The following is a 27,856-nucleotide window of genomic DNA, read 5'->3' as shown; positions in this document are numbered from 1 at the left end:
CATATTGATAGACTTTATTCATGCTTATATTACATAATAATGTGATTTTTAAACTGCCACACTTAACAAAAGCCATAAAGGTATCAAACCCACGTGTTGTTGACAGAAACACTGAACTGCTTGCACACTGTGTTTCTCTGTCTGCAGTCCCAGGCAGAATTTGCCACATTATAATAAGGCACCCTTTATAATAAAGAGGTTTTTTTTGTGTTTTATTACAATAATCCAGCTTGCATTTGTAAATGTTAACATTTGCTAAACACAAAGTACAGCTGAGGCTGATGGGAACGTTATTTCTGCAGGTATTCGGTCATCATCTAAATTTAAAGCTGATGACCAAAATGAAAAGTTGGGCGGATCGCCAAAGACACTGCAATCTATTCTGAGGGAAACAAACACAATATGTGTACCCAACATGTATAATGGCAGTTCATTCAGTATCTGTCAAGACATTTCACTAAAAGCCACAAGATCACTAAAGTCACTAAACTTCATCCTATAGGAAGCATTGTGCCAATCGATCTTGTAGATTTTGAGATATTTAGATAAGGATAAGTGAGAATGTTGACAAGTTGAAAAGTAAGGGGAGAGTCAACATGAATGTCTGTACCAAACTTTGTGGCAATGCATCCATAGGACTGACTGACTTTGCTACACACCACGTGTTAATGTTGCATTACAAAGGGATTTTTTATAACCTGGCAACCCAAAAACTTGCAATCATTAATGACTTATAAAACAATATTTTAACCAATATTTACTATTTAAACCATTTATGTTGGATGCCTTATTACAAAGTGGTATCTACTTATGAAATGACTCAATTATGTACAGGCTAATCGACCAAAAGCTAGCTTAGCGGTAGCATACTCTAACGATTCAAATGCAAGCGGTTAGATGAATATTAAACAGCCTCGGATATCACATGGAGTCAAAATAGTGACTGTAATCCCAAAAAGCAGTGAGTGTGTATGACAATAAAACACAAATGCTTATAATTGGATTTAAGCTATATGACAATACACGAAGAGCAGACATGTCAATGTGGCTTGAAAGCAATATAACACTGAAGCATCCTGTCAGCCATATGGGATTTCAAAAGATGGATACTACACAATCCATTATCTATTAAGCATGAAACATGTGATACATGTGATTCTCTGGAGACTTTGATGCTGGAGTCACCCATCCTGGTCCCTTGGATTTTCCTCGCTCCGCTGTGAACTTCATTTGAGACTAAGGGACATTGAAGGGAAATGGATGCACATACACTAGCAGAGCCTTGTGTTCGATCAGATGAGACTTGACTTAAATGGGATGTCAATGGTTAGGGTCGCACGCCTGCTAATAGAGAGAGAGAGAGAGAGAGAGAGAGAGAGAGACATTAAAGATCTGTTAGCCACTGCATACGACAATGTTGCATTTAAAGCTGCTGACTACGAGAGTGGAAACAATTCTATTGCATCTCATTGCATTCAGAATAGAACAGAACTAACAGCGCAAACAACGCCAACAGTCACAGTAACATTAGTTAGAAGCATATTCCACTTCACCCTTACAAAGCCAATAGTTGTTTGTTGCTATATTAATGCTCTGAATATTGTATTTAGAACCTATAAAACACCATCACTACTCAAAACTAAGATAGTCAATGCCTTCACATCCACACTATTTGTGTTTGTACATCACAGTCAGTTCTTCTATTGCGGAAACGTACACTGCCCTCAAAGCCAGGCCACTTTGTTGTGCAAATGAAAGCTCTAACTTTGTCATTTGCCCTTCACTTCATTCCTCAGTGGTCTATTTCTGATGAAGAAGCGGGGAGGTTACAAACAAGGATACCGCTATTTAGGGTCAGAGCTGACACTCGACAAACACTTTTCCATTCCTATTGTTCACGATCTTGCTCAAGCTTCAGGGGCTAGAAGTCTGAAGAAATGTGAATTGAAAACAATGAAGAAAGACAGCTTTGGGATGCTTACATGAGATGTTTAGTATTGTTTTCATGGTGAATGCATTCAGACCTAGAGACTGCAGGGATACATGACAGGTCCTTATTGTTAGCACTGAGTGAATAAGCCTAGTGATAGAGCCCTATTTGCTGCTTAAACGGTTAGTAATCCTCCCCAGCAGTCCGTTGTAATGTGAAAATCAAGCAGCTGCACTCTGGTATGCCTAACAACTCGCCAGTACCGTGGCATTGGACAGCCCAGGTGGCACCGGGTGAACAGTGCACTGCAAAGACATGACAGCTATCCCAGGAGCCTGGAAGGCTCTTTATACTGGGACGCAAGGTCAGGGTGAGGGTTTTTCTTAAATATAGACCACACTGCCACAGAACTGAGCCTGCACCCAAAACATTGCTCTGGCACATTGAAGGTTAGTGGGTTATACTGGGGTTGTTATGAGCCCTAAGATGGCTATAAATCAGTCAGGAGCTGAAACATTCTTGACTATATTATAATATTTTCTGTTGATATGTAATGGAGAAGAGGTATAAAGTAGAATACAACTGCGAATACTCATGTGCAGAACCTCAAACATGTTCTAGTACAATTATTGAGAACATTTACATTCAAATCCTATTTAGAGTCACTTTAGAAACTTACCATTAGAGACAAACTTGCTCTTGCCTCCAACTGCCATCTATGAACAAAAAGGGCCAAAGGAACAAGGAAGAATTAAAGGAAAGGGGGAAGAAAGAAAATCGACAAAATTGCCTTATACGGTCAGCTGATGTTCAAAAAATTCCTTTTTTGTAAACTTCTGTTCAATAATTAACAGCTTTGCTTTATTGAAGCTAATGGTGATCCCAATAGGGAATCACATAGAAACCTTTTTTCATTAGTGGATAAATCTCTAGACCAAGGGAGGAGTCAATGTCATAAATATATATCATACTATACAAAACATGTGCTCATAAAGATGGATGTACAGTATTGTACAGCATTCCCACAAATAGCATACTGTTAGAAACTCATGTGAAAAAATGAAGTGAAATTCAAAGTATTTTTAAAGCACTCCAAACTCGAAAGAATACATCATACAAAGCACATGCACTCAATCATAATATCCTCCTAAAGCTGTGCACAGGGCAGCCAAAACGTCCTGTAACGGCAATAGATCACATTGATGTATGAAAGTCATCCATGTTGCAAATTAACTACCACATCAGAGCCAAGGAATATTATTTATATCCTCAAATCCATTGTGGAAGCTATTGATAGCATTCACATATAATAGAGAGGGGGGAGGAAGGGGAATCCACACGGATGGCAGCCATCTCCTTCATCGCATCACTTACATTTTCATTTACAAATCAGTAATTCCACTTCAGTTCAGTCAACTCAAAATCAGATTTTTAATTCAAAGTAGGCAACACCCTACTCTAAACAAGGGATAATCATCGTTGCCAGACTAATGAGTAAGGGACTGTATGAAAATGATTAGGGTGGGGGAGGGGCCTCACTTCATGCTTCACTGTACAAAAAAGCAAGGGCCTCCCCCAGTTTTGTGACCAAGGAAAAAAGTTAAATACCCTCTCCCCAATTAAAAAAAAAGGAATTATGGTCTACATTATATTCATAATCCATCAATTATCTTTCTCACCTATCCGGGGACATGTGAGCAATATTAGCAGGGAATTCCGGACGTCCCCCTCACCAGCAACGTTTTCCAGCACTTCCTGGGGAACCCCGACACATTCCCAGGCCAGACCAGAAACGTAATCCCTCCTACGTGTTCTGGGTGTACCCCAGGGCCTCTTACCAGTTGTATGTTCCCGAAAAAGCTCTAAAGGGAAGCGACTAGGAGGCATCCTGATCAGATGCCCGAACCACCTCAGCTGGCCCATTTGACGCGACGGAGAAGTGACTCTACTTTGAGTCATTCTGTCTCTAAGGCTGACTCCAGTCACCATATGAAAAAAGCTACTTTCTCCTGTTTCATTTCATTCTTTCCATCTCTACCAGAAGCTCATGACCATAGGTGAGAGTCAGAACAAAGATGGATAGGTTAATCCAGAACTTTGCCCTCCCATTCAGCTCCCTCTTCACCATGATGGTCTGAAACAGTGTCTACATCCCTGCTGTATAGTATTATCATGATCTACAATACTGAATTGGCACAATTAGTTTACCATGAAAAATAAAATTACATAAAGAATTGGAGATGGTGTCATCTGCATATAGCCTAACACACCTTTTATGACTCATTGCTCACAAAAAGCCTAATCCTTTAAGACACTCCTGTCCTCACCCCCCAAAAATGAGCCTACCCTCCCTTCAACAAAAAGGAAATAATAAATAACCTCCCCCTTGTCACACCTCATACCCCAGTATTTTTTGTAAAAGTCCCTTACTAAAAAAAATCATGTATACAGATTGTAATTGAATCATGTTTTTTGAGTCACTGAACTGAGAAAGAAACAACAACAGTGTTGCCAGATTGGACTGAGAAAACAGGAGCCCGATCAGAATCCATAAACTGCTAATGAAAGAGTTGCCCAAATAACACTGGCCAATCTGGCAACACTGATCCCAATCATATGCATATAGGACAGCATGAAAACAGTGTAAACACTTCAAAGACCCATCACTCCTCGTCAGTGCAACGTGCATTGAGTGACATCGCCACAGATTTGCAGATTACCTCTTTCACCCTTCTGTTAGGTAGACTGAATGAAACAAACAAACAGGACCATGTCACTACAGGGTCTTTTAAACATTAACATCTCCTTCACAGTCAAGGTAGGTTGGTGTGTGTGTGTGTGTGTGTGTGTTACCTTTGCAGGTGCAGAGCTCTTCTTGGTTTCCCACATCCCACGCTTGTTACCGATGTCACCTGGTTTCACATCCTGTCACAAATAAGACCAACCATTGTCTTATTAGTCTGTGGTTATATTAGTACAGTGCCCCCGCCCCCTGCTGACCTTATGTATATATTTTTTTATTTGCTTTTACCAGTTTGAAGAAGAGGCAAAAAATAGCAGGGGAAGTTTAAGTGAGTCACACTGGGAAATTGAGTGAAATTGTGGGGGGAATCGAGACGTCAGAAATGAGTTGCGTCGTACAGCTTCGTCCCATCAGGGGGAGTTGTTGCCACATAAGTGAGGCCAAGGTTACAACGACTCCTCTGCTGGCCAAGACGTTTGACACTAAAGATATCTCACTCATAAATTTCCCGTTTGGACAATGTCACACAGCTCCAGCAATGCAAGTGGACATAGTGTAGTGTCTCCAGAAGACCTGGTAAGGTTAGCAGCTGCTGTCCTACTTTCAGGGAGGGACACCAAGTGCACAGTTACAAATGTCCTCATGTCTTTATCTGCGCCATATGACAATAAATAAACCAACCAACTTGTTTGTCAGTGTTGTGAAAGAAGATAATCATGTTTTTGTGAGAGACCACTGTGAAGAGATATACCATTTGACCCTTCCCTGAAGGAGACTTTAAATATGGAGTGACGGTGACATTTAAATGTATTGTTTTTGTCTTAAAGTGAGTCCAATAAAAATATAACTGTTTGAAAATATGGGTTTTATGGGCTGTAATATAACCTTCAAATAACCTACAGAGGCCAAAGTGATTGATGGCTGGAGGGGTGTCGAAACGGCTGTTCAAGGAGGCACGTTGGCATTCAGCCACCTGACACATAACTGCTGCTGCTCAGTGCTTTGTGGTTGGACTGTTGTCCAACAATAAGAATATAGTTATTATTCCATCCACTGAGTCATCAAGCAATCCAACAGATTTAGGCCTAAATGCATATATTAGAAACTTTCACATCATGTTCAGAATAACAGAGAGGCTTATCAGGGATTATGTAGCAGATGTTGTTAAGCAAACCATCCATGAGGTGTCACTACACTCCAGATTGTAGCGGTTTCCAGCCTTGCACAGATAAATAAGGCTGCAGCCAACAACAGACTGGCATGTTGATGTGCAAATGAGCATCAGCAGCACATTAGCATGTGCGGAATATCAAGGGATTACACTCGTGAATAACACTGGTGTCTAATTTACAATAGTGTGTATGTGTGATCAAGACAAGGAGTTATCAGGTCTTACTGCTGGCTTTGCTGGTGCTGGTGCTGGTGATGCTTCTGCTGGGGCAGGTGCTGTTGTCTTCTCCACCTCTGGAGGCTTTGCCATCCAACTGTTGACACGTCCAGCCACACCTCCTTTGATGGCAGCTACATCCTGGAGGGGAAAAAGACATTTTAAATACTGAAATCGTCAGTAAATATCTCTATCCTCTTGCTTTCTTTCTTTTACTTTGTTGGCGGGGGCTGGACTTTCAGAGGTGCTGCTGATGTTGCCTTTCTCCCACATGCTTTTGATGCTGCGTGCGCCTCCTGTGGGAATATCTACCATCGGAGACTTTGGGGATTTGATGTCTTTGTTTCCCTGTGGAGGTAGAGGATAGATGTAACTACTTTTACATTGACATAGACAGTGCTACATTGACTGGGGATCAGTGGTTGAAAGTAACATTTTGACATATTTGTACTATTACTTTATACTTCTACTCCACTACATTTCAGAGGCAAATATTGATATTTTTCCTCACAACTTTTATTTGCCAGCTATAATAATTTCCTTACAGATTACGATTTTACATTAAAACATACGTAAAACCGTATGTAAAAATACCAATGCTTTGCCACGCAAACAAAATAATTCAGCATCAAATGTATAGAGGTTTGATTATTCAATGTCTAACAAAAATTTAATATTGATTCCGATGTCAAAAAACTGATTAATTGAATGAAATTATTACCAACTCTACCTACAGCAGCTAGCAGTAAAATGGTTAATACACACCGAAGCATCAGTGGCTACAAATGTAATTGTAGCTTTTGTTGCTAAATAAATACGTCCTTCCTCTGACTTAAGTAAGATTTTGAATGCAGGACTTTTACATGTATTTGAGTATTTGTATTTCTACTATGTAAATATGAGTCTCACCTGGATGGCAGAGGTGTACTGTTCCAGTCTGTTGCCTATCTTGGAGACAATTGGAGTGTGAGACACTCTGGCTGTGCTGCTGGGTGGATGAACAATACACGGGACATTAATGCTGCTCACTGTTTTAACAGCGTTTACAAACTTATTTATTTTTACTGTAAAATACCTTTTGTGGCTCACCTTTTCTGAGCTGATTTGTTCAGGAATTCTGCCTTTGCCCCGATCTGTAAAAAACAGCATATTTTAATGTGATAAACCAGTCTGTGGTTGACATGGACAAATAAACACTGACATGGTCAAGCTGTCCTGGCTTCCTTCCTGTCTAGCTCACCGAGGGGCAGACCAGTCTGTCCCTGGGAAGGTCTCTCTGTACATGCTGCCTTAGTGATTCAACTGGAGAGTTTGGCTGTCAGGGAGCCAGGATATACATATTCAGTACACACTACTCACACACTGCTCACACGCACACACACACACACACACACACACACACACACACACACACACACACACACACACACACACACACACACACACACACACGTTGAGTACCTTTCAAAATGAATTGAACCTCCCGAGTATGTGCAGCGTTACACACACAATTCTCATCATTCCTCCGAAAATACTCCAGAAAAATGACCCAGTCACAGTCTTGTACAAAAACAGCCATATTTAGCGAGGAGACGGCAGCTTGTGTCTTTTTTATTCTTGTCAAGGACCATTAAAAGGGAAACATCAGAGCACTTGAAATAGGAACAGCAAAACAAACAACCACACATCATGTCTCAATACTGGAGATAACTAACTGTTTAAACTATAAAACCAAGCTGTTAGCAATGCTTAATGGAATAATATGAATACACTATCTGATCTCCAGATGGATCAATGCCACTCCCATGTTATGTGAGTGGTATTGATCTTCTCATCTAACTCTTGTCAAGAAAGTGTGAAATGTGTTGGGGATTTTTCCTCTTGTTTCAAAGCATTCCCTAGTAACATTCAGTCATAGCTGTTTGTTTCTTTTAGTTTAGGATAATTTGTACTTTAAAACGACACAATTTCTCACTAATCCACATAGAGGAAGCAAGCTTCAGATGTTTGTTTTCAATTTTGATATCCATCTCAGAGTTTCGGAGGCAAATGGGATTTTCTTTGTGATGCTCAAAGCATTGAAAAATGACATTTGTTAATGACACGTGCAATTTTACTGTTATTTGCTGGTCTGGAAACCTTCGGGAACAACTCCAAGATGTCTGAACCTCTGCTTCAAAAAAAACCTCACCTTTGACGACCCTTTGGGAGTGATAGCAAAGGCAGCTTTTGGAGCCTCATCCTCCTTCTGTTTCTTCTTCTCTGCAGCCTCCGCCCTCCTTTTCTCGATCTCCTCCTTCATCCTCTTTCTCTCCTCCTGTTATGAAAACCACATGTGCTGTCACACTTGTTCCCCACAAATGAATCACTCCGAGCTGGAAGCTTTCTGTCACGTCTAACCAAATCAAACCAAAGTAAAATGCTGCTTTACACCCTGAATGGAGTTCAGCTTCACCTGCTCTTTAGCTTTCTTGTCCTCCAGCTCCTGTTTTTTCTGCTTGTCCTCCTCCTCCGTGACCTTCCTCCTCTCCTCCCTCTTCTTCTTTAATTCCTCGAGCTCGGCCTCTGCGTCCTGCTGCTTCTGCTTCATCTTCTCAAAATCTTCACTTTCTGCATTGTTCCGCCGGCGCTTCAACTCCTGCAACTTGCGCTCGGCCTCTTGTCTCTCTGCTACATCTGCCTTGGTGGAGGGAACACTGTCTCTGCACACAAACACACACAATTATGTAATGACTAATACACATCTATACAAACTCACGTGTCCCTCAAAATATACTGATGACTTTAAAAACTTTACCTGGCTGTCTTCTCTGTTTTCTTAAGTTTATTCTCAAAGAGCCCTCCATTCTGTTTGGCTGGTTCATTCTGGCAAAAAAAAGGAGGAAAAAAAAAGTAAAATACCAATACTATTATTTATAAGAATATCATATTTTTTAAATTACAAATTCCTTTTACCTTTTCCTTAAAACCAAATCTCTTTGGCTTCTCCTCCTTTACACAGAAGACAGAAAGGGATGGAAATTATTCAAATAATAAAATAACAGCAGGCTTACTCAAAAAACATAATGTAGAAACTCACTAAAAAGTCATTAAAACATTGATACAGTCAAAGGCTGGGGCAGTGAATGCAACACGGATGTGTTCATCCATGTGGCAAACAAACCACTGTGACTCCTCAGTGATCTGTGACTGCACCACAAAACCATATCAAATATCTGCAAAGCGGGAACAAAGCCTGGATGATATACTGTGGTCCCCCCAAAGTCACTTAATCTGAAGTATTACGAATTTTGTAACATTATAAATGTTTGTATTCTGATACTTTACAAAATAGAACATTCATACTTTCATTTACCTCCGTTTTCTTCATCTTTTCTTCCATCTCACTCTTCTTCCGCTTATCCTCTTCTTCTTTTTTCTTCTTCTCTTCAGCCTCTCTTTTCTGCTTTTGCTCATCATCTTTCTTCTTCTTCTCTTCCAACTCTTTCTTTTTCTGCTTTTCTTCCTCGTCCTTTTTCTTCTTCTCTTCCAGCTCTTTACGTTGTTTTTCTTCTTCTTTCTTCTTCTTTTCCTCCATCTCCTTTTTTTGTCTGTCCCCCTCCTCTTTCTTCTGTCTCCCTTCTATCTCCCTTTTCTGTTTTTCCTCCTCTTCTTTTTTCATTTTTTCCTCCTTCTCCTTTTTCTGTTTTTCTTCTTCCTCTTCTTGTCTCAGCCTCTCTTCCATTTCCTTTTGATGATTTTCCTTCTCTTCCCTCTTCTTCCTTTCCTCCGCCTCCTTTAGCTGCTTTTCTTCTTCCTCTTTCTTGAGCTTTTCCTCCATTTCTCTTTGCTGCCTTTCTTCCTCTTCTATCCTCAGCTTCTCTTCCATTTCTTTTTGCTGCCTTTCCTCTTCTTCTTTCCTCTTTCTCTCTTCTTCCGCCTCATCCACATCAGGAACAGCTTGCTCTTCAACATCTATCTTTCCTACATCTGGCTGCTCGACCTCTTCTTCTGCTGCAGCAGCCTTTTCCTCAATCTCAACCTATAAGATACAGTTTTGCATTAATTTATGCTTATAACTCAAAAGTTGTCAGGAAGCTAACATAGGAGACCATACCTCATTGCTTGTGCTCACTGTTCTTGATTCCTCAACAGATTCCTGTTGCAAGAAAGAAAACATAACCATAACAGAATCATTTCACCCCAAACAGTCCCTCTAGATATTAAATCTTCATTTTACCTCTTCATCTTCCTTTTTGTCCTCTTCCTCTTTTCTCCAGGAGTTTGTATCCGTGTCTGCCACCTCCTCTTGGGCTGGTTTCTCCTCCTCCTCCTTCTCTTCCTCTGTATGTTGCTGTCTGCCATCGCTGATGGAGGACTGCTCTTCCAGTGTGCTGTCGGTGCTGTTGTCGTTGCTGATGGTTTGGTCAAACTCCTTCTGTCTCTCCATGGCCTCCTTCATTCTCTGCTGCCGGCGCTCCTCCCTCTTAGCCAGGCGTTCCAGCAAAACCTGGTCATCATCTGCACCTTCAGTGCTGGTTGTGGTCTCTGTCACACTGTAATACAATTCACATGAACACCAATGAATACTGAAGAATCAATGTTGAATCTCAGATTTCCATGCAATTAAATGCTTTGCCCAAACAAGTGGGATGGACCAACATCTAGTTCCACGCCCCTTCCATCTCCTTCCTTGGGTACATTGTGGCACAGGGTAATAGACCCAACTGAAGTGTCATAGGTCACCTCCGGCAGTTCCAGATTCCCGCAAGCAGCTTCAACCATTCCTGAAGGTCGCCATCTTTTACCGCATCTTTATCCACGGCTACAGCTCTGCTGCCGCTCCCCTCATGGCCCTCACCTTTTTCTGGACTCAATCAGCTGAGGAAACGTTTCAGACACTTAAGTCCAGGTTCCCCACCAAGTTCCTGATCCTGATCATCAGTTTGTTGTGGAGGTGGATGCCTCAGACATGGGAATGGGGTCCGTCCTGCCACCGCCCAGAAGCTCCACCCCCCACCCCTATTCCTTCTTTTCTCTGCGACTTTCACCAGCCGAGAGAAGCTACGGCATCGGCAACCGGGAGCTCCTGGCTGTCAAGTTGACTCTTGCCTGGTGGTCACTGTTTTTCACCCAATTCCACTTCTCCTTGTCCTATCGCCCTGGTTCCCGCAACATAATGCCAGATATCTCATCAGATCCACCGGGAAGAGACTCCTGCCATCATCTCAGCCCCCTGCGTGGTTGCCACCTTAACCTGGGGGGCCGAGCAGAGGGTGAGGTCCGCCTCCAGGGACCAACCTGGGCCAGTGCTTTCCCCCCCAGACTTTCTCTGTGGTCCTCTAGCTCTGAGGTCTGATGAACTCCAGATGGCCCACGCCTCCAAGCTCACCTGCCACTAGACCAAAGAGACTGCTAGCCTGATCCTCCTTCACGTCTTCTGCCTGGTCTACCCGTCGGCGTGCAGGTCTCAGACCGAGGACCTCAGTTCACGTCAGTCTTCTGGAGGGAGCTCAGGGACTGTCAGTCTGTCCTCCGGGTTCCAACCAATGGCCCGATGGAGTGCAAGAACCAGGAGATGGAGATGGCTCTTCGCTGTATGTCTTCACGGAACCAATCACACTGATCCTCACCCTTTTCACATGTATTTACGAAATAATTGTGATTAATCCACAGCTACCGTGTGATTAATGTGATTTTTTAATGGAGTGACAGCTCTACTTTGAATGCATAAAGGTTCTCTGTATGATGTTCAGAGTATTGCTTCCACATAGCTCTCAACATGGAGACGGCTGGGTGAGCGTTATTGTCAGTGGTAACCACCATATAAGCACAGTGCAGAGTGGTGGCTATCAGCTACCAGTAGGCACAACATTACAACACTAAAATGCAGACGCCTCAATTTCTGTTAGCACCTTAAGAACTAAGGCAGCCACACTAAACTTCCTGTAAATCCTTCACACAGAAGGCTCTTGGTCCTGAACATACCTGACAAATCAAGAACTGAGAGAATACTGTAAATCCACAGCTCAGTGGCAGATATATGTGCCTGCTTTAGCCTATACAGCTGTTTAGAAAGAAAAAAATCATGGGAGGTTTTTGTTTCTTGTTTTCCTGATTTGTCCTGCGAAGTATTAAACACATTTTTTTTCCTTATCTTGTTTTTACCCAGACACTTTATTTACATCATACCTGTTCGTGTTGATCTCATAGGTGGTTTCAGACTCATCTGAGTCCTTGATCTTCTTCTTCTCCTCTCTTGCACGTCTCCTTTGCTCCCGAGCTTCCTCCTCATCATCGTTGGTGCAATCCACCCTGAAATATCACACATACAGATACATAGCACATGTAAATGTCTGTTTCTACGTAAGACAATTGAAGTTCCACTAAGCAGTCAGATTTGTTTTAGTTATATATTCAATATAGGTATGTTTTTGAGTTGTAGTATTATTGACTAATGCACTTCAAGAAGCAAAAATGTACCAAAAGGGATGTAACACTCCAGCGTTTGCATTCATGATTACACATTTTAATTTCACCAGAAACTGTGTTTGTATGTGAGCATGTGATCAGCAGCCATTAAAAGTTATATTATGAATATTGGAAATATGTGTATTAGAAATAAGATCTGCTTGTGTTATGACCTTAATGCGTATATTAGATGTCCAGGAAAGTAAATATACATATGGCCTCTGACATTTAGGTTGTGAACCATTGATACAACACATTATAAGAAACATATCGAAGAAATCAAGAGTAACTCCAAAGGAATGACCCCCCCCCTGGAATGTATTACAGTAAAAAACATATTTCATCAGAGACAGAGACAATGCTGGCAAGAAAATGGGTATAAAAAAAGAAAGGAAGAAAGGAAGATGTGGCGATAAGAACAAAATCCCCAACATAAGACATTAACATCTTTACCCTCTTTGTCTTTCAATCCTCCTCATCTCGCTCACATCCTGCCCTTCACCCGACTGTGAGTACACCCACAGTGAGACTTCGGAGCATGCCAGGCTTGTATCCTTCCAAGCATTACCAGACTTTATGAGGCACTGAGAGAGTTTGAAATGACCCATTGATAGAGAACTGCTCTCCCCCAACACAATGATTTACAGATGTTGTGAGAGGAAGAGGTGATGGGAACCACAAGAGTCCTTTCTGTCTTTAAAGCAGAAACAAACGAGGCAGAAGTCCAACAAATCCTCAGGCACAGGCTTTCCTGGCATGGCATGGGTCGCCCCAACAAATCATTGAGGAAGTAATTCAATTAGATATTACGCAACCCAAAGCACAAAGCTTGCTGTGAGAGTGCTGTCAAAATGTTGCAGCTACATTTCCAGACGAGCCACCCGAGGGACGAGAAGAATTATAAATGGAGGGAAATATAATGAGAGCAAGAGACTGAAAACTCCACTCAAAGTGGCATTCTGAAGCATTCAGAGCAAGCTATCTTGTGCTGAAATAGAAATGGCAATCAAAACATTCCAGCGTCTGCAGGCTGCAGCGAGGCAGACTGGGTTGGCACTGCTGGTAGAGCTGGCTGCAGGACTGTGAGAAAAAATGCTTCCACAGGGCTCTAATGATTGGCCATTTGATATGACAGCAACTGAATTCTGAATTGGAGGAAAATAATGTGTTGCGCTGCCATTAATTGTGTGAACATCTTGACTATCTGGTCACGGCCAAATCAATTCACCATCATCCCTTAAAGGTTGGAACTGAGGTTTTAAGAAATCCACCGAACAGACCAAACCAACAATGTTTAAGTCTGTCTCTTAAGACTTTTCTAACCTGTGTCATCCACAAGCACATTCATTCCCACTGAAAAAGGAGGTGTTTTTTCACTGTGGTTTTTAGCAAGCGCTACTAAAATCGAAGTAAAAAGACGACCTTTTCAGCTGTGCATTAATACACATTTATGCAGAATTGAATACAAACAAACTGCAGTGGCCATGTTCATGACAGAGTTAACAACAGCAGTCAATAAATGAGGGATGGAGATGACACTTTCATATCACTTTGTTCCAACTGTATATTTTCAAATGGTTTTATTTCTTTCGAAGTCCAAAAACAGACAAATTGGTTGCTGAGTGGTTTAGATCTAAGACAAATGAGAGGCAGAAGCAGGAGATGGTAGGTGTTTAAGCTTCACCTGGGATCATGACACCACAGGACCTCTCAGCTAATATCTGTCCTCTACAAAAATAACTTGTTTGTTCATATTGTGTTACAAAGTAGCTCAACTACTTGAATTGTATTGTGTGTTGCTACTGTTCAGTCTGAATCCTTAACAATATACTGTAATATTGACAGACGACAGAGAGCGACTGACTCATCCAAACAGCAGCACGGCCGACTGTGATTGGAAAAGGCAGTGGAGATCATTAAGCCGTCATCGCCTCGGAAACACCCAAGTCCAGTCTGCTCTACGCTGCTGCTCCATGTGGAGACACACAGGCCCCTCATGTAAAATTGCAAAAAATCAGAGACAGACACACAAATGCAAACAGTCAACCTCAATCACAGAGCATCTGTTCCAAGACTTTGCAAGATTAGAGGAAACCCATCTTCCTCTAAAGTGGATCATTGCTCTGGTAAAGTTTATTCTATAGCCAAACTGGCTTTAACTCATTCATTAAACCACACAGTGTCTCATAACTTTGGCACATGTGGTTTATGTGTATGTGAAAATGTATCAGGCTTGAGTTGTGAGTCAAACAGTCAAACACTGATACAACTAATGAGGCTTTAATTTAAGATGGTGCGTCTATAACTGCATTTGTAAATTAACTTATGAATGTGTTCTTTTGCATATTTGTTTATATATCCTGAATTTGTTCACTCACTTGTCAGTGTCGACACGCATCTGCTCTCTCCTCTGCCTCCTCAGCTCCATGCGGCGGTCAAAGTCATCGTCCATGATGCCCAAAAGATTCTCCTCACTTCTTCACTGAAAAACACAACTGCGATATCAGATCATGTGCAATGAATACAGCACAATCAGTCAATCACTCATTGGTTTATCTTGCATACCATTGCTGTAGTATATTGCACTTTTTTTTAAGAGTACATTGAGTTCGTTCAACCTTAAAATAATCTAATTTCATCATCACAGTAATTTCACAACTTTGTGAGGTTTACCACAAGGCAACAAACCATCACTGACACAAAGAAAACATGCTAAAATAATCAAGTCATAAATCAGCTCATAAATCAGCTCCAAATCAGTAACACATCAAAGTACATGGGACTCCCCATGACAGCTTCATGACATGGGTAGAAACGTGAAAACTGTTGAGCAATAATACCTAGCAGTGGTTGAAGTTTAGTCCATGGACAGTGGTTTCCCCCTTCTCTTCATCAACCTCTACAGTCTGGTTTATATCTCAGCCCTTCTGCAGCACAAAGAATTCCTGCTTGTTCTTTCAGCGACTTTAACTACCAGAAAAGGCAAAGCCTGCCTCTATGCTCCTCTCTCTTTCTCCCTCAGCCTCCCTCCTCCTCCTCAAAATGACTCCTGCTCTCTCCCTCTGTCTCACTTTCCCCTCCCTGATCTCCGACTTTAGACTTTCTCCAACGGTTCCCCTTGGTTTGTTGTATGTCATCCTGCTTTCCCTCGTTCTGTCTGGCGCACTCTGGCTTTGTTTGCAATGTAATGTTAAATCCATCATCTGATAAACCAGTCAATCTTTGCCAGAAACCACTGGGCAGTAAAGCAAAATCATTTGATTTGATTTTACTTTTCTAATAAAACATGTGCACAGATTCCTCTGTTGTCTTGAATTCTGTCGGTAAACCAGATCACTTGAAGATTTGGTGGGCTTTTAGCTGGCATCTCAAGGCTTGAGCATTTGTACTGTAAAACTGGCTCAGATCCATTGACCAGATTACTATGGTGATTTTTTTTTTTTTTTTTGGTGAGTAAAAAAGCATTTGTGTCATATTGACCTGGAGCAGATTTATGTCCTGACCTCACTTTTAATCAATCCCGTTCTGTTTTTTTCTGCAAATCCTGTTCTGTTTTTGCTGTTTTTGAATTGTAGAGACTCAGCAGGAGAGGCTTGATAGCGCCACACATTCAACACAATAATCAGTGATCCCATAATTCCCTCTACTCCGGAGTGGTGGTCTACTGAAACAATCAATCCATAACCCGAAAGCCTCTAATTAGGGAAGAGAAAATTGGTATTTTCCCCAAAGCTTACTTATTGCCAAAAAAAAAAGAAAAAGAAAAAGAAAAGTGGAGTGCATTTGTATTTGTAGATGCCATTGGGCTGAAAGATTAACAAGATCATTCATCTTGAATCCATCAAAGACTTCCAGACTTTTTGGCTCTGTAAATCTGATGAAAATAAATCACAAGTAGGGTTTCCCTTTTTTTATGCTCACAATTTTCTGTTTAAATATCCCAGCTGATGACAGTCAGAAATGTTTTTTATTGTGTGAGACAAAATAGCAGCATATGATTGAGGCGATAACTGCTGCAATGAAGTCCATGAAACACATTCACTTCTAGTGCAGTGACTACAAAAGAGTACTTAAGAATAGTCACTGAGACAAACAGATGTGTTTCTATTGACTTAAGATTTGCATCTTTAGATCCATTACTGCATTTCAATATGCCAAAGTGGTGAAGGACGAATTGTAGCAGCAATGTTAATAACATGGAAAATCTGCTTAGGATGTCCAAGGCTGAAATAAGGATATTATTGTTAGGGCCACAAAGTGCAAAACTTTACTTTAAATGTGCTGCATCAATGCCCTGAACTAAATGAGAAAATTTCACATCTACCCTCAAACTACACCAAGTCATAAAAAGGCATCCAAAAAGCTTCCTCTCTGGGTAAACAGAGGAATTGTACACAAAATTAAAGTAACATAACGTAAGTAAAGTAGTTTTAATAGCCCTCCAACACTAAATCAATGGTTTGGTCATCCTGAGCCATGAACAATTAGCCCAGATGTCTGAAAAATGAGTCTAAAGTGAACACACACACACACACACACACACACACACACACACACACACACACACACACACACACACACACACACACACACACACACACACACACATTCATTTGACATTTGAGAACCCACTAAAAAGAATTATGATACAGGGGAAATGTCTAGTCTGGGAATGCAGGGATTTCAGATGACGTGAGCTCACAGATTCAAGTTGACGTCACACTTTATTTTCTTCATATCGTTTGTGTTATTTCTCTCCTCACTTCGATACAACACGCATGTAATATATTTATGTCCCAAGCACTTTCACACAGCTAGTATTATCCCTCTTGATCATATGAGGTTATGTAAGACTGTAGTTTCAAAAAGAGGGCCACTCAGTATCATCCCTTTGTTCTTCTGGAGAGGAGCCCACCAACATTGAGCCGTTGGTCACCAGTTTAGCTTTTACAATGGCCAAAACTATATACAGTCACAAGGGCTTCCAGAACGGACCAAAAGAGGCCTTTTCTAAAACATTCACATTTTTACATACCGGTATATGGAAGAAGGATATTTTGAAACCCAAATCTTGTGATCTATGATGTGTTAGTTCATCCAGTACGTTCAGGCCAACATATTAATTTGTCTAATACTTGACTTTTATTCACCATTTAAATATGAAAGGATGGGCTGACCTTTGGAATTAGGAACTAAGAATGACTTAAGAACCGTTTAACAGTTTGGCATTTTGGCTGTTATCATCTTGGATGTAGGCTGTCGCCATCTTAACATTTTTGCAACCAGTGAATGGAAGTGACCATATTTGGACTACAGAGGAGCAATGGGTGCATCTGACGAACATCAGCGGCAGAGCAGCATCCCAAGCGGCAGCTTTACTGCATTTGGCTCCATCTGTCTTCTGGAGTGAAGCTGTTAACGAAGTTGGTTTCCATAATTCGAGGTAAACTTTACAGCTAAGTGTTGCATTAATCTTAGTTGCTAATTGCATTGCTAGAGTAGTTATGATGGTAGCAACGCTCCCTCACTGCTGTTCTTATATGGGACCAATTAAGGTTTGGGGATGACAAAAGCTGGTCTGTTTCTAAGTACTCGGACTGACTGACCTGCAGGCTAACAGCTCAGACATGTCAGAGTGGTGATCCAGCCCTGTTTGGATTGGTACTGGTCCAGCGGGGCCGACAAAGCTCTGTATTTCTAAAGTTTAAGAAGTCACCACTCATGTAGACATTACCGTTCTACCCCCCACTTTGTTCACACATGCGGATGCACAGACACTGAGCACAGATAATCACTACGACATAACAGCTGCCCCATCAGTCACCAAACAGGTTATTTGAACGGATTAGAGGTGGGTGAATCATTCTTGCTCTAACACTGAAATAATCAAGATGTAAAGACAAAGTCCCATTGAGATGAAAGCACTAATCATATGCTTTTATAGGTAATTCATGTAGACAGAAATGTCTGCCTCTAGCTACGTTTTCAGTTTAAAGCATGTTATAGGTTGTTATAGTCTTTCGGCCATACATTGGAATTAAGTCACAAATCATTCCCACATGACGGTTGCCCAGGACAGTTTCTAACGCACCTGTAACGGATTTGGCTCATCTGGTTAAGCTCTCCACTTTGAAGGAATCAAAAGCTGGTGCAGCACATTTTTTTAGGCACATTTATTCTTTATAACTCTGCAGGGTCACTCGGCTCTCATGCAACTGGAAACTCATCATTGGCCTTCCAATAGCTAAGAGTTGCCCCTAACACGGACACTGCTCATGAATCTTCCTTTATTGACATTTGCAACAAATCAGCTGTCAAAGAGGAGATATGTTGTTACAAGGAAACAAGTCTGGCTTTCTGACTACGACCGGTCACCCTGCATTGACATGAAATGTAGACTGTGGGTATTCTGTCAAATTTCAAAATATTACATCTACATTTGAGTATTTGGCAGTATCCTATCCAGATCAAGTTTTAATTGGAGTCTCATATAACAAGGACATGATGACACAATGGCTTTTAAAGGAGTGGATTCACCATTGTAAAATGCACTTGTTCCCATTTTTAGACCAAGCATCAGATTAGAGGATACCACTAATCTCCTGTCTGTGGCGATTTATTTTTGACGGAACGGAACAGGGTGAAACAAACATGTGATTGGTTGACAAATCACCTCGTCATTGGAGCACTGAAAAAATATTTCAAGTTAAATGATCTTACTGAGCAAAATGTTGATCTGTTCTTTCAATGGACACAATTGCTGGCATTAAAATATTGTCTTTTACCACTGCCAAGTGTTCTTATTTAAGTCATTTTACATGGAGATTACTTGGAGTAAGAGCAACATTACTGGCATATTTAGGGAAAAACTACTGAATATATTATTTGTTATATGATGTGATGTCTATAATTTGAATGACAAACAGTTCATACTTAGGTAGTGACCTAATATTGGAGCCATAGATTTATGAACCATACTTTTATTACTACTTATCAAATGTAACACATGGATACGGCTATAAAAAAAGAAACAGTTTGCTTTTGGAAGTATCCAGCGTTGCCCATCAAAAGGAGTTAAATCACACTAAGCCCACTTTTGAGTCCTTTGTTTCTGAAGCCAAACTAGGATTTAGGCTGAGAATTCCTCAAGTGGTCCACTGAAAGTTATAATAGCCTAAGTCTTATAAGACATTAGTGCTCGGTATGCAATACAAAAGTTAAAAGCCTTCCACTAAAATACCCATAATTACATCAATTGCATGGTACTTCTTTGTGTCTTTATTTATCCCAGCATTGTGTACACACCATGTGCTATTTGTATATTGTCTGGCTTTGTAATTACTGGCTCGATGAAGGCCTCCATACAGAGTGAGTGCCATTGTATTAATCAGACATCACAAGAAGGCAGAGTGAAGCATTGTGCTGTTAAAGACTGTTTCTAATGCATGGTTTACATTTGGTTTGGCAAGTAACAGTAGGCCTCACATCTTCAATCAGGAAATGTTCAGGAAAGACATGCAGCTGGATATAAGAGTTCAGCTCTGCCTCTCTCTTGAAATAATTACGATACAATTTGTGGTCGTAACAAAAAGGAAAGCGGAGAATAAATACATAAATGGTGCTGCTGGCACAGTGCTGTTGCAGATGCAGTTTAACTGACGTTATATCCATCATTTTGTGTCACATTCATCTAATGTACTTCGTAAATACCCACGTTGAAGCCATGTCTCTAGGCTCTTTTAGGCTAACTATATCGCACAGTTTGCTTCCAAGCTAACTAAGCCATTTTACTAGTTGTCTCAGGCTAATGTGATTGTTAATCAAACCATCTGATTATGGTTAGCTTACTGTTGTGCTAACTGTGATGCATTTTACTCTGGTTATTTTAACACTTGTGGACTCTGTGTGTATGTTAACTGCTGTGTATGGCTTTTAATACTTCTTTGAGAGTTATAGCTTAGTACAAAGATGGAGAACAGTTGGAAACTTTTTTTGTTGTAAAGTTGATTATTCAGAAATTAAGAAAGATCCATATCATTGTAATTGGCACTGAATAACAGCATCAGGCTAAATATACAAAATATAGCCTACATGTAGGTCCTCAGACAAGTCTACCGCCTAAAACCAGACAAGGTTTTAGTTCAAAGGTAAAGAAAGTGCTTCAACACACTTATAGATAAACAGTTGCCTGAAAGGCGTTTGCAATCAATCAAGAAGCCACAGCTGCTTACTCCACATGACCAAACATGGTCACGTATATGAAAAAGCCCCTGACCAGAATACAAATTCCATGAAGTTTACAAGGCACAACATACTGTAGTGGTGACCTTCTCTGCTCCACATTAACATGTTTGTGTGCAGTTTGGTTGAAAGGGAGTGTGTTGTTTTGTTGCCGATAGGCTTTGACTGGTAAAGTGGTGATTTGGAAGCATTTTATAATTTCTATGCAGAGTTAACAGGCTCAACAGGACCCTGGACCAGGCTCTTCAGCTCTTGACTTGGGCCCTGCAGCTTAACTTTGTTTTGATAATAAAAGGGAAACAAAGAGTGCATCATATGCTGACAGGTGTACCTTAAACTGGAAATTGCTGCCATCTTGCTATATTTTATCCATGCTAACAACTTGAGAGTCTGGGTGATTGTTGAAACTGCAATAAAATATGGCTGGTGACACAAGAGTTTCCCTCCTCAACCGGGGACTCAATGGAAATAGATGCAGCTATGTTCACTCCCTGTTCTGCATCCCTTCAGCTGAGATGTTGTACCCGACCTCCTTTTAAGGAAGTACACAGGCAGTGTTAGTTGTAGTGTCCCTGCTTGGCAAGGTGCAAGGCCATGGACAGTGAACATGGTTTACTCTAGGAAATACCTGCTTCTATACAAAGTGGCAATCCAAGAATAACTTATTTCCATTGTGATTGCTAATAATCACCTTTCCACAATGTTGCAGGGAGACAGAAGGTATTACTGGAAGGAAAGCTGCATCATCATAGTTACTGCTGATGAAAAAAAACTATGGCTGTTAGAAGGTCTTATAATATTCAAAGGCAAACACAGTGGAGTAGGAACGGCTGGATATTTACACAAGTAAATCCAACATCTAAATCATTCTAGTATTGATGTAAGGAATGTTACTTCTGCTTACTTCTATGTGGACTTGATGGCAGACTGATTGCTGATGAATGACTCTATTATTGTCAAAGCAGCTAACACTCACCTCTACCCTCCTGCAATTTGCTCATGTGGAAAACCATTTCCTCTACTCTTTAGAGTTTCCCACCTGCACAACTTAAGGGCAGACAAGCTATAAAGGCTCATTTCTGCTCAGAAGAAAACATCAGCAGCTGAAAAGGAGTGGAAAATTCAAACAAAAAACCCTCTTTTGGGTTCAAACTGTTTACAAAGTCTTCTGTGCTCAACTCTTATCCCACTGTCTCTTGTCATGGGCAGCATGCAGACATTGCTGTTTGGATCAAGCTTATATGATGCAGCTTTTTAAAAGGGGATCATAAGTCACCCACAGCTCAACATGTCATCACAAATCTGTGATCTCTCCTTCTTGTCTTCAGGCTGTGTGTTCACATGTATGCTTGAAATCAAATCTCTCATAAATAGCTTTTTTTGCTTCATGTAGAAAAGTTTCATTGTGAATAAACAGCAGTTTTCTCTTTCATGACGCAATTTATACCGATTTCAACTAACCAAGAAGGGGAGAGGATGCTCCCGAAACCCAAACTAACACATATCCAGTCCCCAAAGAGTCTGTGGTCGTAAACGCACACACTCCAACCCATGGTTGTAGCCTTTATCTTCAATACCATCTAAGGAATAGGAGTCGGTCTTGGCACGTCCACCACGCCAAACTGCTTTTCCACAACCAGACGTCTGCTCAGCGTACAAGAAACAGAAACTAAAGTCAAATTATAGTAGTTGCTGCTGTGTTGGACAAAGCAGATGCAAGTCCTTCAAGGACACCAATTTGCAGAGGCTTATACCAACAAAACAAAATGCAGCCGTTTCAGCTTACAATTCCTTCATGCAAGTGCTGTCTTCCAAACATTTGTACTGATGTATGTGACTTGGATGCAGCACCTTCCAATTCTAATCACTCTGCAGAAATATACTACATGCTATATTTTCCACTGAGAGGATTACTTGACTTTAACTGCATTAAATCGAGCAACATTTTATGCACTTTAGAATGCTTTGATAACAAAGTTATATCCAAAGCACAATCAAATGCACATTAGCTACAGTACACAAATGGTTGCTTAGTTGTCAGTATTAATAGATTTTGTGCAGCGAATAAAAAATTCCATGCCATCATGTCCAGCTGTTCCTCTGCATGAGGATGACCCTTCTCAAGCCAGTGCACACATTTGTAAAAAGCGCGGCGACATGTCAACATCCTCTCCAGTCCTATCAACATCTGCTTCTTCACTGCTTGTTCTCCGGTGAATTTTCTTAAAGTGAGATTCATGATCCGTATATGAATAATTCACTTTCATGGTTTTAAAAGCAGAGGTCTAATCTGAGACAGGTGTATCCAGATTATGTTAGATATAAAATGGTTTTCCGAAGAGGAGTAGAGGAGTGAGGTATCTCCATAACATACAACCGAAATTCTGTCAAAGTTTTAGTCTGTTGAAGAGATCGGTTCCTGATCTGAACCAGCTGCTTAAGGTTAAGACTCGTTAGTGAGCCACACACCTAACTTGTCATGTTGAGTGATGTATAGCAACCAGCACAACTTCATTAATTAATCATCAGCTCAACTCTGATAACAATTCTCTAATTCTTCCACATAAGTTACTGAACACAAAAGAAATAACATTCCTCTTCATCTGCAATGACTTAAATTATAAGATCACACATAATCATCGTCAAACTTACCAGGCCGACAGACCAAAGTGACTGTTCTTGCTAGAAATCAGCAGAGGCAGAGCAGCCAGAGGTTTATAAGTACAGAATGCAGCGCATGGCCCCGCCTGCTCAAGCTGCAACTCAGTGGTGTTCACACAGGGCTGAAATGTGTGCGTGCGTGTAGCCAGTTTAACTTTAGGCATGTATTTAAAGTAATTCCATTGATTCCTCTAGTTTATAAACAATGTTATGTCTGAGGTTATTTAACACTTGGTATCATCAACCTAATGTAGTTTCAATTCAATCTTTAGAAGAGACAGTGAGGATAAGTCTTTTAAAGAAAATGATACACTTTGTGTGTCAGAGTGGTTTCTTTTCGGATGTCTGTATGAAATGACATATGAACAATGTGATCCATACAGTTAACTGTAATATCTATCAGGATACATAGAATCATCGCTGCCACATAGATGGGAATAAGAACAATGTTGATCATTGTGTCAATTTAAGACCATTTCCATCCAGTTAGAGGGTTTCTTCCTGGCTCAGACCCACTGGTTTGGCCAAATAACAGAAATTGTTGAGAAATGAGGAGCCAGTCCTGTGGGCTCAAGGCAACCAGAATCCCAATTACAGGCATATCCGTACTTCCCGAATAGCATTGTTTTCTAATTTGTTTCTGTTGCTCCGTTACGCAACCTATAACTGAATGATGTCAGGGTGACATCTGACATGCTTTATTGTTGTGAAATGACCGACCTTCTAAAATGAAGCTTTAAATTCATACAAAACACTGAAATAAAAAAAAGGAAAAGGAAAAGATGAATTCCCTTTTATTTCATCATGCACTCATCATATTGTAGGTGTGAAGAGCAGGGTAGACATTAAATAACCTTACATGAAATTACAAATATATCAGTGCTTTCTACTCTTTAGTAGCTACAAATACATGTAATTAATGCATCTCCTTTACCCCGTTGACCTATCGGACATAATACAACATACAAAGAAGAAGCCTCTGCCACACACAGTAGTAACATAGGATGACAAGTAACATAGTGCTGGTATAGGACATAATGTGCAGACTGAGTTGTTTGTAACATTTTCACACATTATTAACATTACATAAGCAACATAAAATTGTACATGTATGATCATAATTTTGAATTTAAAATGAAAACCAAAAGTCCTATTTAATAGTCAAACTTTTTCATTCACAGTTCATTTTTAAAAATACTCAGTAAATCCCCCCAAAAGTGCAACGCATAAACCAGTTATCACCACGTTCCCAGTGTTTCCAACTTACTTTGTGTCTTGCTTACTCTTCCTGAGTAGGCTGGTTAAAAGTATGAGTAACTCATATGCGTGTAACAGTAGAGGAGTTAAATGGTTTCACATATTTACAGCATTTCTGTGGCTCACATGTACCCCAATTCTTGGAATGAACAGCCTGGCCATCAACTTCTAACAGGTAAGATTTGTTAATGGAGTTCTTTCATTTTGAAATATAATCACCACATGCCCCTGAAAGCTTTTAAAAAAGTAGCTGAATTTGAGCATTACATTTATCCTGAAGGCACATGTTGAAATGCTTATCAATGTATCAGAAAAGCATCTTTTTGAACGTTTTTTTCTTCTTACCGGATATGATATGTAAGGACTTTTCAGTGTCACCTCATAACTATTAATTTGCAAGGTAGAGTCAATGAGTAAATAAACAAATAGCCACTTTTTGGTCACTACACAGGCACAAGTGCAGTAGGGACAGTTATCTTAACATCAGTGCTTACACACAATACAACGTAACACAGTACAATAACAATGACAGTACAGGAATTCCTCAGGCTTACCAGTGACACACTTTCTGTATCCAGGTCAGGCTACTATTATACATACAGCAACTTCACACCTATCATTTATATTGTATAAATAACAATTTTGTTGTTGTTGTTATTGTCTGATATCGTATATTATTATTTTAATATTTCAAGAGTTTCAATGTACCTAATAAAAGTGCGCACAGGCAACCAGAACCAAACAATATTAAGTCTTACAGCAAGTTAAGTGCATTCAAGTTGATGCTTTGGCTTTTCCCTGGTTCTCCACCTTTCTAATTGCTGCCTGTATCTTCACCTGGTCTCCCAAGAGCTGTCGAGGTTTCACAGGCTTGAGGTTTTCATCCAACTCAAGTAGTACAGGTATCCCTGTAGGTAAAGTCACGTTGGCAATATCTTCATCTGATATACCTGTTGGAAAAAGGAGAGTAATATTTAGATCACTCTAGGCAAACTGGCAACAACCTAATAAGCATGAACGCTGTAATCAAATCCTGTAACCTAATGCTGCATATTAAGTAAAAGTCAATATGTGTTAACTTAAGGAGTGCACTGTGGCATAAGGAGTCTCCAAAGCGTATGAGTGTGATGAAAGGTCATGGACTTAATAGCCACAGCCAAATGTAACATAAACTCACTGGCCTTTTTACACCAGTTCAACGTTCCATTTCTGGAACTGAAATATGTCTATCCACATTCAACGAGGGACGAATAGAAAGAGGCCAGAAGCTGTTGCTCAATTCAATTGGATGTATTCACTGCAAAAAAGCTGGGACAGCAGCGTTTACAATAGCTTGGGCCAGTTTGGAAGCATACCTTCCAGGTGTTTCAGCAGAGCTCTGCAACTGTTTCCATGCGCAGAAATGAGCACAGTCCTGCCTTTCCTTATCTCTGGCACCACCGTGCTTTCCCAGTATGGCAGCAGCCTGTCCAACACCTCCTTCAGGCTCTCTGCTCGTGGAAGGCTCTCCTTTGGCACATCACAAGTGGTGTATCTGCGGTCATTGTAGATTTCCAGGAAGTAAGGGTGGGATTCATCAATCGGTGGTGGAGTGATGTCATAGCTCCTTCTCCACAACTTCACCTTTTCCTCGCCATGCTTTAGAGCCATCTCTGCCCGGTTCAGGCCAATCAGGGCACCATAGTGGCGTTCATTCAGTCTCCAGTTCTTGACAACGGGGACCCACTCCTGACCCATAGCCTCCAGCACCAGCCATGCTGTCTGGGTGGAGCGGCTGAGTATGGAGGTGAATACTAAGTCAAACTTGTAGCCTTGCTCCTTCAGGAGCCTACCACAGTCCTGGGCCTCCTTAACCCCATCCTCGCTCAGCTTCTGGTCAACCCAGCTGCAGAAACGGTTCTCTTTGTTCCAGGCCCCCTCCCCATGTCTCAGCAGAAAGAGTCTGTACTTGGACATCCGAAGTACCAGCAGCAGAAACCTGCACACATTAAGCATAAATTAACTAAATATGTATACATCTGGTGATAACACAATTGTAAATACATAATAAAATACCATTAACCTTCAGTTTACAGTGTGTAATATCACTAAGCCATGGACGTGTGTATATGATCTGAGATCAGGAGCAGATACTTCTTGGAGGCAGTGACAGCAAAAGGTTAGAGGTTGTCTTCAAAGAGTAACAGGCTAAAGGCAGCAGTTACTTGTATGAGTTACCTTCATTCAAAGGCTGGACACAAGACAATGATAGATAGCTGTTTGCTAACTAATGTGCAAATATTCACTGGATACTACTGCAAAGCTTCTTAGCAAGCCTGAATGGATGGATGGACGGACGCGTTGCTATGTAAACGTAACGTAACGATACAGCTTATATTATGCCGCCCAGACCAAGGCAAAGATAAAACCAGCGTTAAAAACAGAACTACAGTCATGTGGCAACGCAATCCCAAAATGATTAGAATATCGTGAATATGTGGTCTTACCCTGTGTAGGTTTTAAATCCGGCTTTAAAGTAGATGCAGTCGTAAGTGTTGACAGTATTTGGCCGGCCATGTACAGCAGTTGTTCCCGTGGACGTTGATGACTGGCATTCCATTCGTCCAATCGGAAGGGCGGATATCACAAGTAGGCGGTATCCTTGTCAAATGCTATGCCCATATTTGGAAGTGTTGGAACGGGCAGGCACGTTCACCGTAAAGCGAGAGGAGGAGAAGGAAGAGAAGAAGGGGAGTGGCCACCAACCCGTTCCCCGGCCGTTGTCTCTTAAACATGGATGTATTCGAGAGGTACAGTCCGCTAGCTAGCTATATTTAGTGTTTTTAAGTGAAGCACAGCAGTTAACACAACGTTAGCAACAGGCAAAGGGAAGGGGCAGCTTATGAAGACGATATACCCAACTAAAATGATGCAGGTTTGTGGGGAAACAGTGGTGAGAACGTAGTTATGCAAACCGATGTAAATACTGCCGCGGTGTTCTCTTCAACATTTCCTAGTTACAGTAAAACAACTTCAAAACTTAGCGTTAAAGTTTGTCAATGTTGCTGCATCATTTCACACAACGTTACACTAACTTGTCTTCGTCATTTAAAGGATATATTGATTTAACGCTACATTAACGAGTCAAGTCTCAACCCCAAAAAATGGGAAAAGGGCAATTGATAGGGAATACCTTTTTACTCCAAAG

At 40.8% G+C, this 27,856-nt stretch overlaps 2 protein-coding genes across 6 annotated transcripts; both read right to left on the bottom strand.

Annotated features, from left to right (window-relative positions):
* Window positions 1-421: 421 nt before the first annotated feature.
* cald1b (caldesmon 1b) lies at window positions 422-15,558 on the bottom strand. 4 transcript variants are annotated; one of them, XM_084017153.1, is made up of 17 exons: window positions 15,351-15,558; window positions 14,889-14,992; window positions 12,232-12,354; window positions 10,280-10,595; window positions 10,157-10,198; window positions 9,416-10,081; window positions 9,016-9,051; window positions 8,858-8,925; window positions 8,516-8,762; window positions 8,252-8,377; window positions 7,150-7,193; window positions 6,970-7,045; window positions 6,277-6,408; window positions 6,070-6,201; window positions 4,784-4,855; window positions 2,610-2,646; window positions 422-1,344 (listed from the first exon to the last, which is right to left on the bottom strand). In XM_084017153.1, exons 2-17 carry the CDS (start codon window positions 14,960-14,962, stop codon window positions 1,328-1,330), a joined length of 2,208 nt encoding a protein of 735 aa, XP_083873279.1. In that variant the 5' UTR covers window positions 14,963-14,992; window positions 15,351-15,558; the 3' UTR covers window positions 422-1,327. The 4 variants fall into 4 exon arrangements, with proteins under 4 accessions (XP_083873279.1, XP_083873278.1, XP_083873280.1 ...); XM_084017152.1 differs by having other exon boundaries at window positions 6,970-7,048; window positions 15,351-15,557; XM_084017154.1 differs by having other exon boundaries at window positions 422-1,341; window positions 6,970-7,048; window positions 15,351-15,557.
* Window positions 10,242-27,260, bottom strand: bpgm (2,3-bisphosphoglycerate mutase). 2 transcript variants are annotated; one of them, XM_084017176.1, is made up of 4 exons: window positions 27,156-27,260; window positions 26,025-26,647; window positions 25,413-25,619; window positions 10,242-10,253 (listed from the first exon to the last, which is right to left on the bottom strand). In XM_084017176.1, exons 2-3 carry the CDS (start codon window positions 26,623-26,625, stop codon window positions 25,444-25,446), a joined length of 777 nt encoding a protein of 258 aa, XP_083873302.1. In that variant the 5' UTR covers window positions 26,626-26,647; window positions 27,156-27,260; the 3' UTR covers window positions 10,242-10,253; window positions 25,413-25,443. The 2 variants fall into 2 exon arrangements, with proteins under 2 accessions (XP_083873302.1, XP_083873301.1); XM_084017175.1 differs by lacking the exon at window positions 10,242-10,253 and having other exon boundaries at window positions 24,183-25,619.
* Between the last annotated feature and the right edge of the window lie 596 nt (window positions 27,261-27,856).

Source organism: Eutrigla gurnardus (assembly GCF_963514095.1).
Source record: "Eutrigla gurnardus genome assembly, chromosome: 9".
Classification (NCBI taxonomy): Eukaryota; Metazoa; Chordata; class Actinopteri; order Perciformes; family Triglidae; genus Eutrigla; species Eutrigla gurnardus.
Note: the sequence above shows the minus strand (reverse complement) of the source record. Positions and strands in the feature narration are given on the sequence as shown.